The sequence below is a fragment of the Gobio gobio genome (assembly GCF_949357685.1).
Source record: "Gobio gobio genome assembly, chromosome: 4".
NCBI lineage: Eukaryota > Metazoa > Chordata > Actinopteri > Cypriniformes > Gobionidae > Gobio > Gobio gobio.
In genome coordinates this window covers 43,516,078-43,534,413 of record NC_137100.1, presented here as the reverse complement: position 1 = coordinate 43,534,413, position 18,336 = coordinate 43,516,078, and the positions used below count along the sequence as shown (strand labels likewise).

At 36.6% G+C, this 18,336-nt stretch overlaps 3 protein-coding genes across 3 annotated transcripts; all 3 read right to left on the bottom strand.

Annotated features, from left to right (window-relative positions):
- Positions 1-80: 80 nt before the first annotated feature.
- Positions 81-11,420, bottom strand: arrdc1a (arrestin domain containing 1a). Its single transcript, XM_079815028.1, has 8 exons — positions 11,217-11,420; positions 7,706-7,816; positions 7,568-7,618; positions 5,323-5,477; positions 4,997-5,179; positions 2,263-2,439; positions 1,483-2,047; positions 81-1,288 (listed from the first exon to the last, which is right to left on the bottom strand). Exons 1-8 carry the CDS (start codon positions 11,332-11,334, stop codon positions 1,251-1,253), a joined length of 1,398 nt encoding a protein of 465 aa, XP_079671154.1. The 5' UTR covers positions 11,335-11,420; the 3' UTR covers positions 81-1,250.
- Positions 11,421-15,724: 4,304 nt separating this feature from the next.
- Positions 15,725-16,684, bottom strand: LOC307125422 (P2Y purinoceptor 4; the record flags this gene model as incomplete). The annotated part of the gene is made up of 1 exon (XM_079815273.1): positions 15,725-16,684. One exon carries the CDS (start codon positions 16,682-16,684, stop codon positions 15,725-15,727), a length of 960 nt encoding a protein of 319 aa, XP_079671399.1.
- Positions 16,685-17,364: 680 nt separating this feature from the next.
- Positions 17,365-18,336, bottom strand: LOC307125421 (P2Y purinoceptor 4; the record flags this gene model as incomplete). The annotated part of the gene is made up of 1 exon (XM_079815272.1): positions 17,365-18,336. The coding sequence occupies one exon, from the start codon at positions 18,334-18,336 to the stop codon at positions 17,365-17,367; it is 972 nt and encodes a 323-aa protein (XP_079671398.1).

The window sequence follows — 18,336 nt, the reverse complement described above, 5'->3', positions numbered from 1 at the left end:
GGAGGGGTTGAGGATTTGGTTGGGAAGTGTTACAAGAGAAATGTTTCAAACAACTTCTTAGCAACAAAACCGACAGTATTGAATGTCAATATTTATCACTTTATTTAAGATTCACGTATCACACGTATATCACAAAAAATTGTAATAATACATTTAGACATTATTGTTTGTGTGTGGAACCTCAACAAATTGAGTCCAAAGAAAAATTATAGAAATTCCTAAACTAAAGTGAAACACCCTGAACGTTATTGTATAATAACATGCACATCTGCAATGTGCAGCAGCTGGCACCTTAAGATAATCACCCGAATAATTTCTCATTTCTTCTTTATGGTAGCCTACATATGACAGATTGAAACGTCACTATTGTTCCCGTACTTATTAGCAAGCTCTACGATCCTGTTGATTTAACTTTCTGATCAGATTCCTGATCTTCATCTTCAATCTGCACAAGTCATAAATATAGCCATCAGAATCAAAGATTCATATCAACGTCACAAGCACCGTCATTGATTCATTCACATACTGTTCAGAAGTAAACTTTTTTCAGTTAGTGCAATTCAACTGCAAAATGAATTTGTCTTAATATGCATGACATTGATTTTCAAAAGAATTTTATTAATCTGTGCACTACATATAAATGTAAATCACTGCTTAAATACAAAAACATTTTAACAATCAAGTAGTGTGCAATAAAACGGTATTTGGGGGGGATACTATCATTAAATACAACAAAACTTGAATATATTCAGTAGTCACGTATAATGAGGATGATAGGTATATCCAAACATAATTTATATATAAAGTTACAATTTCAAATAGAACTGGATCCTTATGTAGCTTGTCAGGAACAAACAAAAGTCTGAACATGCTAATAAAAGCAAATATACCTTGGAGGTTGCGTGTTTGCAAGCACAAATGTACAAAACAAGAGATAGTCTAGTAGTAAAAGAGTACTTAATACTCTTCCATGATAAAACTCCTAAAAACAAGTTGTAAAATAACTTTTGCAAAAGGAAGGTCTTATTTCCAATGACAAAAATGAAAAGCGAAATTTCCAACTGTTTGGCATTATAGCTGCCAAACCACATCTGAAGTATTATATCAGGTTTAATATCAGAACACAGAATTTGTATATTTACACATTTGGTTCAAAAGTGCTTGAGGTCTGCATCTATTATGAAGTCACAGGAGTGTTATGAATGTTTTCATTGTTTTTTTTCTCCCTTCGGTTGGGTAAAAGGACAATCCTATGTATCGCAGCTATCTTCATAAGAAGGTGGAGGTTCTGTCAAAAAAAAAAAAATCTAATTAATCATCAGGTAACATTGAATGATCAATGAAATATAATAATAGTAATAAAAATTCTAGTAAGACCTGTTTCACATTGAGATTTTATACGACGTGATCCAAAGGCTGAATCACATTGTATAACTAATAAACAAACTATTCAAATGTTTCAATGCAAAGATTTCCTCATACCATGTGGATATGCTGAACTCGTATAGTTTGGAGGCAAGCTTGCTGAAGAAGACATTTGATTCATGTTTGTTTCTTGAGGGCTGGAGGTTGAACTGACGGCCAGTGCTGATGGGCCGTTGGTGTTCTGTCTCTGTCTGAAGCTGAGTCCAGGAGCGTAGCTGAATGCATTAGGGGACACTGGAGCCTGGGATCCTGAATCATGCTGGGGACTCTTTATCCTTTCCCCGTTGTAGTTAGCCACACCTGGGAGTACAGGGTACAGATCCGCTGGAGGCGCACTGGGGGACACGTAGGAGCTACGAGGTCTAGGTTTGGGTGCAGTTTTGAGGGTTATGCGTGGTGGCAGACCGGGAAGGGCTGATTCAGTGGGAGCAACAGCAGGAGAAGGGGCAGGAGCAGGGGCAGGGGCAGTGGCAGGGGCAGGGGCAGGGGCAGTGGCAGGGTTGTTACGTGGGGCTGGCATGGGTGGAACCGACCGGGAGGGGGAAGCCCGATTGGGGTCCACTGCAACATTTCCAATGTAAATGGGCAGAGTTAATGATGCATCTGGGTATTTCAAATAGACCTGAAAAAGCAGAAACAAATGTGCAAATGAGAGTCATTGAGAGGAAGGAAGCAGGAAATACCAAATATATTTTGCATGAACTTCTGATAAAATGCATCTCTCTGATAAGCATGTTGCAAGTGATTATGTACAGCCAGTTATTAAATGCTCAACAATGGAGCAAGACTTGCATCACATTACATTATGTTCACGTAATATGCATAGCAAAAACTCACCTGAATGTAGTAGCAGATATGGATGAGGTTTCCATCAGTCAGGGAGGACTGATGAAGTGTAGGTACAATTATCTTCTCTTTCCATACAGTTTTATTTCCACCCTTAACCCCAGGTCCTTCTACCTCCGCTACTGCCCGCAAATCATATGTCGGCTTCTTGGTATTATACGTTACTTTCTGAAATTAAAAGATGAGCAATATCATATCATGATACTGACCAAAGATGTAACTGCATATTTAACCACAACCATTGATAAACCCATATCAGTCAACTAATCTGTGGCAGTACGTCAGAGGAGGCAAGGGAGGCACAGCCTACTACTACTACTTGTTTGTAATTTCACCGCTGCTCTTCCCCGAACGTGCTGAATCTGCTGTTCAGAAAACTGCTAATGCGAGTCTGAGAGAATAGAGATGGGGAGGGGCTGGCAAATCCAGAGCCAATCAGTAATTCACTTTCAGCAGTTAGGCAAGGCAAGTTTATTTATATAGCACATTTCATATACAATAGTAATTCAAAGTGCTTTACACAGAAAAGGAATTAAATCATTCATATGAAATTTAAATATATATATATATATATATATATATATATATATATATATATATATATATATATATATATATATATATATATATATATATATATATATATATATATATATATATATATATATATATATATATATATATATATATATATATATATATATATATATATATATATATATATATATATATATATATATATATATATATATATATATATATATATATATATATATATATATATATAAAACCTGATTCACTAAGTTCAGGGTACCCCTATCTGGAGTGGAAGAAAATGGTGAGTCAGATTCGCGATTTTACTACTTAAAAATATTTGTCATGTAATATTTGTCAGCCATTTAAACAGAACCCTTGCATACAAAACTTTCTGAACTAATTCCAGGGCTAACTTTAAAAATATTTATCAGGTAACTGTTTAAACGGTACCCTTGCAGACAAATCTTCCTGGAACCACCAGGGCTATACGGCCCAGTTAGAGTGTTAAGAAAAAAAATACACTGCAGAGGAGACTATTGCCTCCCTTGGTATAACCAATCAATCATTGTAGAGATGTATATTACTTGATATTAGTTTGAACTGCTCCCGCTGATAATGTACCAACTACTTTATTTATGGAGAGTAGAGACACTAAATATTTGATCACCAACAAATTTACCATTCGAGCAGCAGCTACAAATTAAAGGATGGAGGACATATAGACTACAGTAATCAGCTTCACTAAACGGCCAAACGTGTTCTTGAAACACAGACATTTAAAAGGACACACGGATGGATTTTTTTTTCTTCAAGTGAAAGGCTAGGTGAGTGAAATTATCATTTATATTTTCTTGCTGTATGCGTGTCAAAAAAGTGACCAAAAAAAGCCATTTTAAAGTAGAAATCCTGGAGGATCCCAAGACCGCTAAAATTAGTGTGCCTCCTCCATTTTAAAATCTATGAGCCGCCACTGGTCATCTGAATAATGGGCGGACATACAGTACACTACCATTCAAAAGTTTGGGGTCGGTAAGATTTTTTAAATGTTTCTGAATCACTTGTACTACTCACCAAGGTTGCACATATTTGATCATCAAAAATACAGTACAAGAATAATATTGTGAAATATATTTACAATTTAAATACAGTTTTTCCATTTAAAAATATTTTAAAAAGTAATTTATTTTTGTAATGAATTTTCAGTAGTCATTACTCCGGTCTTCAGTGTCACATGATCCTTCACAAATCTTTCTAATATGATTACAATATAATATTCTAATATGATTACAATAACCCTTTAAGTTGTGCTGCTTAAAGTGTTAGTTCACCCAGAAATGAAAATTCTGTCATTAATTACATCAATTACTCTTTTTGCGCAAAAACAAACAAAAATAACGACTTTATTAAACAATTTCTTCTAGTCTGTGTCAGACTCTTACGCTGTTGACGCAGTGTAAACTAGTGTTGTCAAAAGTACTGACTTCGGTACCAAGTTGGTACTGAAATTAAAAAAATGTGACGCTTTGAACGCTGTTGAGCGGAATCGTAAACACCTCTGATTGGCCATTGTGCTCACACACTCACCGACTTGGTACTGAAGTCGGTACATTTTTTAAACACTAGCATAAAAAGTGCAGCGCTTCCAGAACGGCGGCTTATCATTGGCCAACGCTGTTCACGTGAGCACCACGACGCACGCGCAAGAGTTGTTCTGCCGTAGAACTAGGAAGCGCTGCACTGTTCACACTGCTTCAACAGCGTAAGAGTCTGACACAGGCTAGAAGTAATTGTTTTGTGTGTTTTTTGCGCACAAAAAGTATTCTCGTCCCTTCATAAAAGTAAAGTTGAAACACTGGAGTCACATGGACGAAATGAACTGTCTTTACTACCTTTCTGGGCCTTGAAAGTTGTAATTAAATAGCTGTCTATGGAGGGGTCAGAGAGCTCTCGGATTTCATCAAAAATATCTTCATTTGTGTTCCGAAGATGAACGAAGGTCTAACAAGTTTGGAACACACTATATTGAATTATTTGAGCTAATTGAAAACAGTGTGAAAACATAATATAATGCAGAAAAGAGTTTTTAAAAAAGATTACCTTGTTTATGGTTATAATCAGATTCATAATCCAGATCACTTGCAGTCTATGACAGCACAACACAATTAACAAGTAGTTAGTGTCATCTTACCTGCATTAGACTGGCAACCACATGGCCTGTGGACTTCTCAGATTTGTTTTCAATCTCAGCGGACACTTTAATGATCTGTCCAGCGATATATCCTCGCATGTCACTCTCAGCTTTCAGAACCACTGTCCCATTCTTCACAAGCATGTATGAGAAGTTCTTGGTTATGGATGAAGAGCTAGGTTCCTGCACAAAGCAAATAGTAATGTAAATCACTGGCCCTAAATAACAGAGCAGATAGCATGAATCATGTAGTATATTAGTAATCAAATTAAAATTGTATTTAAATTTGTGGCTGTTTTCTTTGGATGTCTGTGTTGCACACATACCTGTATACCAGGTACTTCATTCAGGTTGACTGTGTTCAACATAGAGAATGGCTTCTCTATCTTGTAGTCTTTTGCAAAACGAGGCGTCTCTATGAAAGCCCGAACTCTGTATATAATCTGTCCATAAGGCCCTTCAAATGATGCTGGTGCAGCAGCTACAAAAGAACAATAAATTAATTTTGTGACTTCTCACAACTAAAGTTTGGGCTTTTGCATTTCAACAATGTTCGTTTCAAGTAAAAGGTTTTATAAGGGTGCATTTTGCATTAAGCTAAAATATTTTTAGCGAAAGGCTAAAAACCACAGAAACCAACGTTGCAGCACGAGAAGGCACGTTTCTCTAAGAATGCTATTGTTCTGTTAGGTGTAGCTGAAGAGTCTCAGATAAAAGAGGAACAGCAGATGGAGGTTTCAAATAGCAGCCGAGCAGCTCCAGACAATAAAAGCAGCGATAAACCAAATGGGCTTGCGGGTGTCTTATGTTCACATTGTGAGAAGAGTGAATTAAATGAACAAATAATAAGGAATCCAATTAAACCTCTAGCTGTGTGACAATTGACATTATCAGAATTCACGATTTACATCGTAATAAGCACCAGTATTCTGTGAAAAATTTAAAGGGGTACTTCAGCGCTGGGAAGATGAATGTGTATTTAAACTGGGTCATTTATGTAGTAGAAATGTGAATTTTTTTGAATTTGGTGACTGAGAAAAGACAGAAAATGTATTTTTGTCTCATGTGGATGAAAGACAACTACTCCCAGAATGCACTTGCTTCGCTGCCCTACAAGGCCACTCCCTACACCGCCCCACCGTCGTTTTGATCTTCATAATAATACAATAATTTTGTTCAGTTAGACAATAACAATACAGTTAAAAACTGAACGTGTCTTTTCAATAAAGTGTGAGTGAGCCGAACGAAAGTCACGGGACAAACGCAGCAGGAGTCCGATTTCATTCATCACGAGAGCGAAGTAAGAGCTAAGCAGAGCAGAGGTAAGCGTTTCCTTCATTCATTTCCATTCTCAGCGCGTGTCCAGTCTGGCGCATTTTCAGATTGCATATGGAAGCTAAACTTTCATAGGGACTCATTGAAAAGTTGAAACACTCACTTTGCTCCGCACCGCTCCATTGACATTCTGTGAGTGAGATCCCTCCGCTGTGGGCGGGTTGATAACATGCAGAACTAGCTCCTTCTACTGGCTCTAGTTTTTAGCGTCTGGCCAAAAAATCCTCTGATGATGCAAAATGACGATTTTTGCATCATCGGAGGATTTTTTCCAGAAATAAAATGCATAATTCTCTCGTCTCAGGGGGATATGAGGGGGGAAAGTACCATAATTTGACTATACTATCGGGTTTCTACTGATACAAAGCCTAATGCTAAATCACTGAAGTAACCCTTTAAAATCTGCTCTTAGCTGGATAGGGTGGGACTGCACAGGAAATACTTTCATGAAAAAAAACCCTCATAAAAACATCATGGTCATCACATAATTCCTGCTTTGGAGATTTTATTGATCACAAACTAAATATTTGCTTGTTATATCTTATCTACACACTGTTCAAAAGTTTATTTTGTTTGGGGTTTTAAATTATTTATTTTTTTTTTGGGGGGGGGGGTGTATATGAAGAAAATGTATCAAGAAATGTATATTTAATAAATCTAATCTGAATATTGGGTTGATATTTAATAATATGTAATGTTTGCACTATACAAGGATGCATTAAATTGACATTTATAATGTTACAAAATATCTCTACTTCAAATAAATACAGTTCTTTTCTCTTCATCAAAAAATAAATTATAAGAAAAAAAATTGTTTTCAACTCTGATAAGAAGAAATGTTTCTTAAGCAGCAAATCAGTATATTAGAATGATTTCTGAAGGATCCTGTGACACTGCTATCACAGGAATAAATAACATTTTTAAAATATATTAATAAAGAAAACAGCTATGTAAAATTTTAATAATTTCACAACTTTACCATTTTACTGTATTTTACTGTATTTCTGTATTTAAAAAAAAAAACCTTACAGACCCCAAACTTTTGAATGGTAGTGTATGTATATCCACCTATAGGACAAAACTTTTTAAATGTATTATTTAGTTATATAAAGTTGAGGGTTGTTTTTTTTTTTTGGTTGTTGTTCTGTTGCCGAGGTTAAGTGTAAACAGTGATTAACGAATCTTGGAGGAATGCAGAGCGACAGGTCAGTTCAATTACATAAAAGTGTGTCATACCTGGCAAGAGAAACTTGAAGGGAAAGCTGTGCTCGCCCTCTTTCAGAGTGCCTGGGAAACAGATGGGGAGAATCTGTAAGGGATTTGAACAAGCATCCTGCCATTTAATGTGTGAGCGAGACCATGACCCCTGTGTACCTTTATCTGCTATTGAGACTGAGCTGCTGAAGTACTGCTCCTCCTCTGTCCAGTCTGTGTCATTTGATTTGCTGGTCACTCCACAGAAGCCCTGGCAGTTCACTTTGATTGCTGATTATGAAATAAAGACATAGGTCAGTTAAAAGAAATGTGCCTACACCAATTCTAAAACGCTAAAAATGATTTCAATTGACAAGAAATGCATCAGTGCATGAGGTTATACTGAATTCTTGGTAACAGCTATTTGAAATGAGCAAATGATGACTGGAATTGTCTGGCACCAAGATGAGAGGATTGTTCCCTGACTGAGAACTTAATTTGACCACATTTTGCCCTTTACTTTTACCAGCAGGATATTGCATTAACACATTCAGACTGCCATGGTAACAGACAAAAACACATACATTAAGCATATGCAGTCAACAGGGGAGGTCTAGACATAGCAATAAGGTTAGCAAATTTATTTACTTCTCATTTCTCAAGAAAGGTTCTGCAACCTTCGAGCCATTTCTTCAGGGAGAAAATACATCTTGCATGATGAAATTAGCAAAAGGGAAATTAGAAATGTTTTGCAATTGAATTTTTCTTTTGTACACAGAATAATTGACCATGTAGCTTATTTTATTTTTTACTTCGATAAAAACACAACAGTTACTTCAGATAAATATCATTCCTATTTTCCCAGAATAGCCTTATTTACTTTTTTAAACCCCACAAACTAATGAATTAAACATTTTGTCTAGTCCACTGAAAATGTAAATTCTACTGAAAATAGTGAGATAACATACCTAATCTGAAATATCAATGTGTCCCCAAACCTCTGCCAGAAATTAATATAGAGATGAACATGCGTATTAATACAGACACTTCATATGGGCATATTAGTCTTTATTTGTCCGTTTCTCTGTGATTCTATCTCTATCCTCACCCCTCCTCCCACCTTATCTCGGTCTCTCTCACAGTCTGTTTCTCTACCCCCCAGACACGTATTGAGTGCTAGTAAGCAGAGATGTAACCACAGATACATAAGCAACCATGGGAAATATGTCAGAAGAGACTCTATAAGAAACTGGGTGAACAACAACATTTGGAATCTTGAGATTTTATGATCAGACACTCTGACTTACTAAAGAGTGCTATTAAACTGACATTCAAGAATAATGCGGGTGGAAACTTTTTGTCCAAACATAAATAAGAATCTGCTATTAATACACCTGAAAAAGGGGCAAAACCATTGCTCTGGTCAAAAAATAAATCAGCTACTTCAGTAATTTAATTAAGCAAAAACACTCAAACAGTCATCGTTTCAAATTCTGACTTCACTTCTCCATGATGTTGTAATGGTGACTGTGTGCGATTGTTATTCTTGTCGTCCTTGAACCGGAATGTCAGCGAACCAGTTCGGTGAGTACTCTTGATCAACATCTCAGCTCAAACAACAGACCAGCCCCAAACCACTGACATGATCACGTGATTTCTAGCACTGACTGCATATCTGATACTGTTACTTTAGGGTGTTACATCTCTGCTTACTAGTGCTCACTGTTTTTTTTTTATGTATTTTTATATTGTATATGGTGTTAAATCTTGATTATATTTGATATAGTGTACAGCACATTGGTCAACAATTGTTGTTTTTAGTGGTGCTATATAAAATAAAGCTGAGTTGCCTGAGTTGAGGTGTGACTATTTTTAATTGTCATTTTATTTTAATGATCATCTGACTGTACTTGACTCATTTTCAGTCTTATAACATTTGCCTAGCCCACAGCAGTTCTTAAAACAAGGCACTTTTAAATCATACTTCTTTGTTCACATTGATGTTTATGTAGGATGGCCTACATACATATATATATATATATATATATATATATATATATATATATATATATATATATATATATATATATATATATATATATATATATATATATATATATATATATATATATATATATATATATATATATACAGAGACATTTCATATTGATCCCATGGCCAAGTCAAACAGTAGCTGCATTTTCTTTATTGACAACAGATTTTGCTGGTTACTTTCATATTAGTTTTATGGGTTTATAAACAAGCCAGCGCTATACCCTGCACAATGCACAATGAAAAACGTATTAAATTTATGCGAACTATGCTTTTGAAACTGAACAGCAAGTAACAAAGCCTTGTACTTTTTTCAGATAGCTAGTTATTTATTTATAATACGTGCTATTCTGCACATATACCATTACTACATAGTAATACTTTTGTAATGTAATTTTGTATAATGTACAGTACAGGTGTTATATATAATATTATTCACTGTTGTGTCAATGCAATTCTAACAGTAGAGACATGTGAGAAGTAAACTATTAAGTCCACAATACTATTAATGCAGAGCAGAATGTGGTGTGCAATTATCAATTGGATTGTAGGTTTCCACTTACAGGACAGGACAAGACAGGACAAGGATTGATGAGTATTACCAGCCCTTGTCCTGTCCTGTAAGTATTTGTATAAGTGGAAACTTACTATCAAATTTATAATTTCTATTAATGACAACAACAATATTTTGATAATAAAGACTCCATAAAATGGCTTGACCAGCGCAAATGTCTAAGTCTGGGCAGAACAAATTACATCTACATCTTACATTCCTGTGCATATATTGGGAAATCAGAGCAAATGTATACTGTCCTAATAAAATATTGTAAAGAATAAGTAATACTGAATGTGTTAGGCTTAGTTGTGTCAGGATATCAGACCTATACCTAACTTTATTTTTGTAAGCAGTCTGACCAGTACAGCAGCAAACTATTTTATGTATGGTACCGAGTCCAGATTTGAAAATCTACTTTGTTGAACCATTTAAAAGATGGTTACAGCAAGTCTGAATGATTTGACTCGCTGCTGAAGGCTTAAGGCATAAATATGCAAAGGGCGTTCGGAAAAACAATAAACACCGCAAAGCAGCTGCCCATGCGTTACAACCATGTTTCTTTACACTATTTTAGGTCCTAGTGACTAACTTTTACTTAAACATAAGGCCTTCATATTTTATTTTCTGTCACTGTTTATATTCAAAACTACAATTAGTTTACACGTTATCGAGAAACAGAGATTATACACATTTAAGCCTGTTTATAAACATATTACTGTCAATGTCCTTAAGTAGGCTACAGTATGTGTCGGTTTTTTTAAACGGATATTTAGGAGAAATTATCCGATTAAAACGAAAGCGGAAAGAGGTTTTGGTACCATCCCTAGTTGGTAACCTATGTCAATATATCCGCAACAAGTTTCGCTCGAGTCGATGCCAGTTTCTGTCCTCGATGAGCGAAGACAAAACCAACTAAACTCGCGCGCGTCTAGGAAAACAGCCAGTATGCTAACATTTATATTTGATACACAAGTATGGTAACTTACTTTAAAGTGTAAACGTGTTCAGAAACTTTTTTTTAAACATCCAGTAAAAACACAAAGGGTAACGTTAGCTGCGGTGTGCGATCGTTGGTTTACCTACCTTTACATAGTATGGGCTGTGTAATTGAGATTTTCAGAGTTCCAGAGAGGGATTCACCGGGGTTATAAACCGTTTTGTTGTTGTTAAGAGTTATTTCGAATTCCTGAAGCTTTCCCATTCTGTTCTCTATCCACCGTGAACAGGTGGGTGAGCGAAACTGATTGACAAGGAATAAAGGAAATGCTCTACCTGTGGCCGCCGACGTCACGCACCTGATGCATGACGTCACTCGGAGTCCTGCGGTTCTCACCAAAACACTGAGCCATATTAAAAAAAAAAAAAAACCTGAGCCATTCACATGCAATGGCACTGGATGCTCCTGTGGAGATTTGTAGAATATTGTTGGAATTCTAATATACAATATGAAAAGTGTTATGAAAGCTGATCGGAATGTGGGGATTTGAGTTAATGGACTTATCCAATAACTCTCAACATTTAATGGACAAAGTATTTTAAAAGCATTTTAAAAAATCCTACACCTCTTTGGAATTTCATTCACAGTTTTTGTTTGACATCTCTAAAATACCTTTAACTTTATCCTTATAGTTTCTATAAACAGGCTTTAATATGTTGGTCCCTAATGAGTTTTTCCTTCACATAGTTATTTTATTTGGAAGAACAAAAATATTAGATATAAAGATAAATCTTTTTTTATATAATTGGTTTAATAAAAAACGAACTTTTAGTCAAACCTAGCCCTAAAGGACCTTTATGCTCTCTTTTTTTTTTTTTTTTTTTATTTGTTGACCAATGTCTTTCCAATTTTTTTGGTGACTCCCTGAAATGAGACCCTTCTCATTTTAAGTTTATAATTTATTTATTAAATTTTTTTTGCCCAATTTTACATTCATACAAGTACATTTTAGAAGAAAATTCCTTCCTTTTTTATTTTCAAGAAAGATATTAATGTACATTTGATTTCTTTAAGGAATTCTAAAAATATATACAGTCCCTGACAAAAAATTTGTCGCGTATCTATTTTGTAGAAACACCTGCTATTAAGTTGACTTTTAATTAATCAATTGGTGTTAGAAATAGCTCATATGAAAAGCTAAAACCTTCCCAAATGATGTTTAATGCACTGAAATAAATTAGTTTCACTGAAAAAAAATGTATAATTTAATCAAGACAGAAAGGTCAAATTTTGGCAAGACAAAAGTTGTCGCCTATACAGAAATTGAAAAAATTTACTGCAAATGCAAAAATATGTAAGCAAATTAAGTAGTGGTGCTGTGAGATCAAAATGTAATATCTTGTATGACTTCCATGAGATTGAAGGACTGCATCCATGCGGTTTGGCAAGGATTCATACAATTTATTGATGAAGTCATCAGGAATAGCAAAGAAAGCAGTCTTGCATGCCTCCCAGAGTTCATCAATATTCTTTGGTTTCATCTTCCATGCTTCCTCTTTCATCCTACCCCACATATGCTTTCTATAAACAGGCTTTAATATGTTGGTCCCTAATGAGTTTTTCCTTCACATAGTTATTTTATTTGGAAGAACAAAAATATTAGATATAAAGATAAATCTTTTTTTATATAATTGGTTTAATAAAAAACGAACTTTTAGTCAAACCTAGCCCTAAAGGACCTTTATGCTCTCTCTTTTTTTTTTTTTTTTGATTGATGGACTGCATCCATGCGGTTTGGCAAGGATTCATACAATTTATTGATGAAGTCATCAGGAATAGCAAAGAAAGCAGTCTTGCATGCCTCCCAGAGTTCATCAATATTCTTTGGTTTCATCTTCCATGCTTCCTCTTTCATCCTACCCCACATATGCTCAATGATGTTCATGTCTGGTGACTGGGCTGGCCAATCCTGGAGCATCTTGATTCTTCGCCTTGAGGAACTTTGATGTGGAGATGGAAGTATGCGATGGAGCACCATCCTGCTGCAGAATTTGGCCTCTTTTATGGTTGGGAATATAAGAGGTAGCTAAGATTTCTTGGTATTTTAGACTATTGATGTTGCCTTCCACCCTGCAGATCTCTCGCACACCCCCATACTGGATGTAACCCCAGACCATGATTTTTCCGCCACCAAACTTCACAGTTTTCTGGGTGAATCTCGGATCCATGCGGGCTCCAGTAGGTCTCCTGCAATATTTGCGGCGACTGTGGTGTAATTCAACAGAAGATTCATCTGAAAAATCCACCTTCTGCCACTTTTCCAGCGTCCATCCTTTTAGCAGGCTGTGGGCCTTGGCAAATGCCACAAGGTTTTTCAATTGTCTTTTGTTTAGTGCTGGCTTCTGGGCACTGATTCGACCATGGAGGCCATTTCGAGACAGAATCCGACACACTGTTCTGGTTGACAGGGACTTAAGGTGACCAGGTCTCGTGGAGCTCTGCTGCAGTGGAAAATGGGCTGGCCTTGGATTTTTGAGCCAACAAACGGTCCTCTCGAGCAGTTGTCTTGCGGGGTCTGCCTGACCTGGGCTTGTCAAAAACGTCTCCAGTCTCTTCAAATCTTTTTTTTATCCTCTGTACTTGACGCTGAGACACATTGAAAGTGTCTGCCACATCAGCAGTGGATCTGGTCTTCAGCCTCTTGATAATCAAAACTTTAGTCTCAGGGTGACTCTTAGGCATGTTTGCAGAGGTCTAGTTGCAGTTGATGTGAAGGTCTAGTGTACTGGGGTTCTTTTTATGCACACCTGAGACCTAATTGATCCATTATTAGTCAATGGTGAAGCTCATATGACAAGGCGACAACACTTGTCTTTGTCTTTGACTCAATGGGCTTTACCAAGCTGTGAATTTTAGAATACTTTTTGACAGTTTTGTTTTGCACTGAAACATTATTACAAAAGCTGTTGGGATTAAAATTAGCCATTTCTTGTAAAAAAATATTGATTAAAAATATATTTCAGCGGCACTTCAGGTCAATTTGTACACAAGCGACAGGACTTTTGTCAGGGACTGTATTGCATGTAAGACAATATATTCGTTTCTTTTGTTTTATTTGTTTTGTCTTTGTATTATTTTGTAAATCTACCTGTCTTGCACACACAAAAAACAACAACACTGAGCTAGTGAACATTGTTGTATATCTTGTATCAGTCATCAACACTGAGACAAAAACAGCTTCACTGTCTAAAATATCGGATTTTCTATTTTAGTTTCACTTACATGCCCTATACAATTCAAAATATTGCTTCATGAATTACATTTTTTATTTTCAATTACAATTGAATTTTAATGCATTTCAGTTCAGTGCTGTGTTGTTAGCAGAAATATCCTTGCAGTGATAAAGGATTCTTTTTGAAATATGTTTTGTTTTCTCTGCTTACTGGCACAAGGGCGGGACAATCTTTCACCTTTCACAACCTTTCACAGCAATAAAAACCACATTCATCCAATCAATTCCAGATGGACAAAAGCAAGTCCCGCCCTACATTTTTTCCTCATTCGTGAAACCGTTTCACTTGGAAATACGTTACAATAGGGATGAAAATATGATCACAAATTCTGTTTAACGCTGACTTTAAAAGGAGCTCAGATGTCCCCACAATGTGTCTGTGAAGTTTCAGCTCAAAATACCCCACAGATCATTTATTATACCATGTTGTAAATGCCAAAAATTATACCATTTTTGAGAGGAAGGAAAGCATGCTGCTTTTCGTGCATGTATCTTTAAATGCAAATGAGCTGCTGCTCCCCACCCCGCTTTCCAGAAGAGGGCGGAGCCTACAGATTATGCCTCCAATACTTTGATTATCATCTCTATTGCGGTCGTGGTCACGGTCACATGACATTGCAATTTTTCATCATCATGAAAGTTTATTATCTGTATGCATATCAGTCTAAACTTCTGATGTATGGTTTTCTGAGCACACACACCCAAAGCATACGCACAGAAAGCTGAATGTCAGAGGGCACATCTCGTGAGTATTAAACTAAGTTCTCTTTCATGTGTTATTCATTAATTGAGCTTAAACTCTCAAATACACAAGGTTATGTCAAAAACACACAAAGTTCAAATAAACATAGTCGGTTATGTCTGTAAATTTAAACAGCAAGTAAAGAAACCCGCATGTGTATATTGGATCTGTGTATTAAAGTGAAAGCAGTGTAATATACAGTACCTACTGCTATATATATATATGCTGTTAATATGAATCAAACAACAAAAGAAAAACTGAAAATCACTCACTGCTCTTGATTGAATAACTTATTAGCTTTAATAAAAATACATTTGCTGTTAAATGCTCTGGCGAGGAGCTAAACATGGCAGACTGTGTACAGCTTACTCACGGCGGGGTCTATGCTAATAGGGTAGAGTCCGTCAGCAGTTTTGGGCGTGGCCTACGCATTTGTGACAAAGCTACAATCTGCAAACTCTTGTTCTGAGACACTGCTTATGATTTATGGGGATTCAATAAAAGAGGAGTGGGTAGATGTTTACCATTATAGGGTGGTTGTGTACACACACTGCCGACACATTTATGTTCAAACACCATATAAAAGTGAATTTTGCATAATAGGTCCCCTTTAAAATGCCCTAAGAGACAGTAAAAATGACATTTCTGTTTACACTTTGACTTAATGTTTCTGATTCAATTTGCTTTTCGACATTGCGTTTAATCCCTATTACCCTAAGAGATCTCCTGATTGCTATAATAAAATTACGTGATCCAAAAAAGTAGATTAGGGGGTCCAAGCAGCAGTTGATTCCTGCCAATACATAGCATGCATAATATGCTGTTTGCAACTGCAACAGAAGCCTGCATCTTTTAGGGTGATACTTTTTCACGATTACTCCGATGGTCCGAACAACATTGAGAGGAAGAAAGCAAAGGCCAAATATGACCAGACATATCCCTATCATCCTCAAGGATTTAGTCTTGACCGATTGACCCTGAACAGAACGGATGTTAATGCGGGCCACTGAGCTCGCCAGTCGACTGTAGCAAAACACTGATATAATTAAGGGTAAAATACACCAAAAGAAGAAAATCACAAAGTTAATAATAAAGTAAGAATCTGTCAATGTTGTCTGATGAATAGTAAGACACTGCCCATGATTTTCCTCAGTGGTTACAGGAAGCAGCCATCCATAGACAATGCCCATTATTATCAGAAAGCACCAAACCCCAGCACACAGCTTCTTCACGAAAGCCTTCCTTTTCATCAACGAGGAGCGGTTGAAGTGAACCACGGTCAAATAGCGATGAACGCTAATGAGTGTGAGGAAGATCACACTGCCATTGAAGTGGATGCTGAGCACGGCAATCTTCAGCTGGCAGACGAAATTCCCAAAAATCCAGTTGCTATCCATGGCGAAGTACGCTGCCATCAGTGGGGTGAGTGGAGTAATGATGGCGTCAGATATAGCAAGATTGAACTGCAGAACGGCTCCAGTGTTCCATTTGTGAATGCGACAGGTGAAGACCCACAGGCTGAATCCGTTGAGCAGGAGGCCCAGCAGATAGACGAGACAGAGGATCACAGCCAGAGACATGTGCTGAGGCTCAGGAGTACATGCGTCTCCATTGCTCGCATTGCTGCCGTTTACTAAACTGACTGAATCTGAGGTGTCCATCTTAGAAGAATGCCACTGTGCAGGAAAAAAAGTGTTATTTTGATCATATATACTGTATATATATATATATATATATATATATCTCTTCATGAATATCAAGCTACAAAGCACTTACCAGGTCATGCAACGCTCCCCTCTAAACTACAGAGTTGACTATATGAAAGAAAATGGCTTTACTTGGACATTTCAGTATCAGTGTACGTGACAAAAAGGAACCAAGACAGGATTTCCTTTTATTAGTCATCAGCCATTAACCCAAACTCCACCCTTGGCATTCTAAGATAAAAATTAACACTTTAAATAATAAATGGCAATTTTTTCCATCTAACTATTCTAATGTGGCCTATACATTGCGCAATCAAGACAAAAATAAACCGATAACAATCAAATTTGTATAAGCTGCACTTAATCATAAAATATTTAATTTGCATTAAATTACATCAAATATAATAAGCATATAGATATGAAATTTCACTGCATCAGAATTTTCTAAACAAAATGCATACATAGCCTACTGCATATTACATCTCATAATTAAGAGCACAAACAGCAGTTTCCTTGCTATCTGAGGTGCTGTTCTTGCTAACATGAGGTCAGTCTTATAAAGATTCATCATGCCTCGTTTCAAGTCTCACGCCTATTCTACTAAGAGAGAGATGAACATTTTTCGTGAATTTCTGAGAACTGAAACAATATATAATAGGATCTAGACAGCAGTTGACTCCAGCCACAATCCATGACACATAATATGCAGTCTCCATTTCCAAAAGTAGGCTGCATTTGTGGGGGAAGAATTTCTTGATCACAATACCCACACTGCGCACTACATTCATAGGCATGAAATAAGCAAGAAATGTTGCCAAACAAACAGCCACCATTTTACGTGATTTGTTCTTAATAGCTTGTCCATTGTCGTGGCTAGTGTCGAGAAGGGACATCGAGCGCACCAGAAGACTGTAGCAGATTGCAGAAACAATGAATGCTAGAAGTAATACAGGAACAAAGAAAGTGAAGTTTACGATGAAATAAAGGTCAATATATTGCGCTTGGTGAATGCTGAGGCATAAAGTGTGATTGTTCACAGTGCTCGTGTCTACAATAGCGGCGAATGCAGCTCCCATAATCAATACAAAAAGCCAAACTCCAACACAGAGTTTCTGGACAAAGTCTTTTCGATTCATGTATGAGTCTCGATTGTAGCGCACCACGGCCACATAGCGGTGAATGCTTATTAGAGAGAGAAACAAAATACTGCTGTAAATGTGAAAGGTTACTAAAGCCACTTTAAGCCGGCAGAGAGCTTTCCCAAAAAGCCAGTTAGCAGAATGATAATATACGGCCATAAATGGTCCCATAGGGCATATTATGACATCACTGACAGCTAGATGAAATTGAAGAACTGTGCAAGATTTCCACACCGGTGTCCTGCATGTGAACACCCACAGACTGAAGACATTGAGCAGGAGTCCCACCAAGAAGGTCAGACAAATGAGCACAGGGATGGAGATGTGCTGGGGTTTTATTGGACAAAAGCCACCGTTGTCACCACTAGTGAACTCTGTGCTGTTCAT

What these genes read in the sequence shown, in the direction of transcription:
- arrdc1a (XM_079815028.1), bottom strand. Translation starts at nt 11,334, where the DNA reads ATGGGAAAGCTTCAGGAATTCGAAATAACTCTTAACAACAACAAAACG. An exon ending in ATGAAGTACCTGGTATACAG is followed by an intron (nt 5,180 to 5,322) that starts GTATGTGTGCAA and finishes TGCTTTGTGCAG; the next exon opens with GAACCTAGCTCTTCATCCAT. An exon ending in GAGTTCAGCATATCCACATG is followed by an intron (nt 1,289 to 1,482) that starts GTATGAGGAAAT and finishes TTTTTTTGACAG; the next exon opens with AACCTCCACCTTCTTATGAA.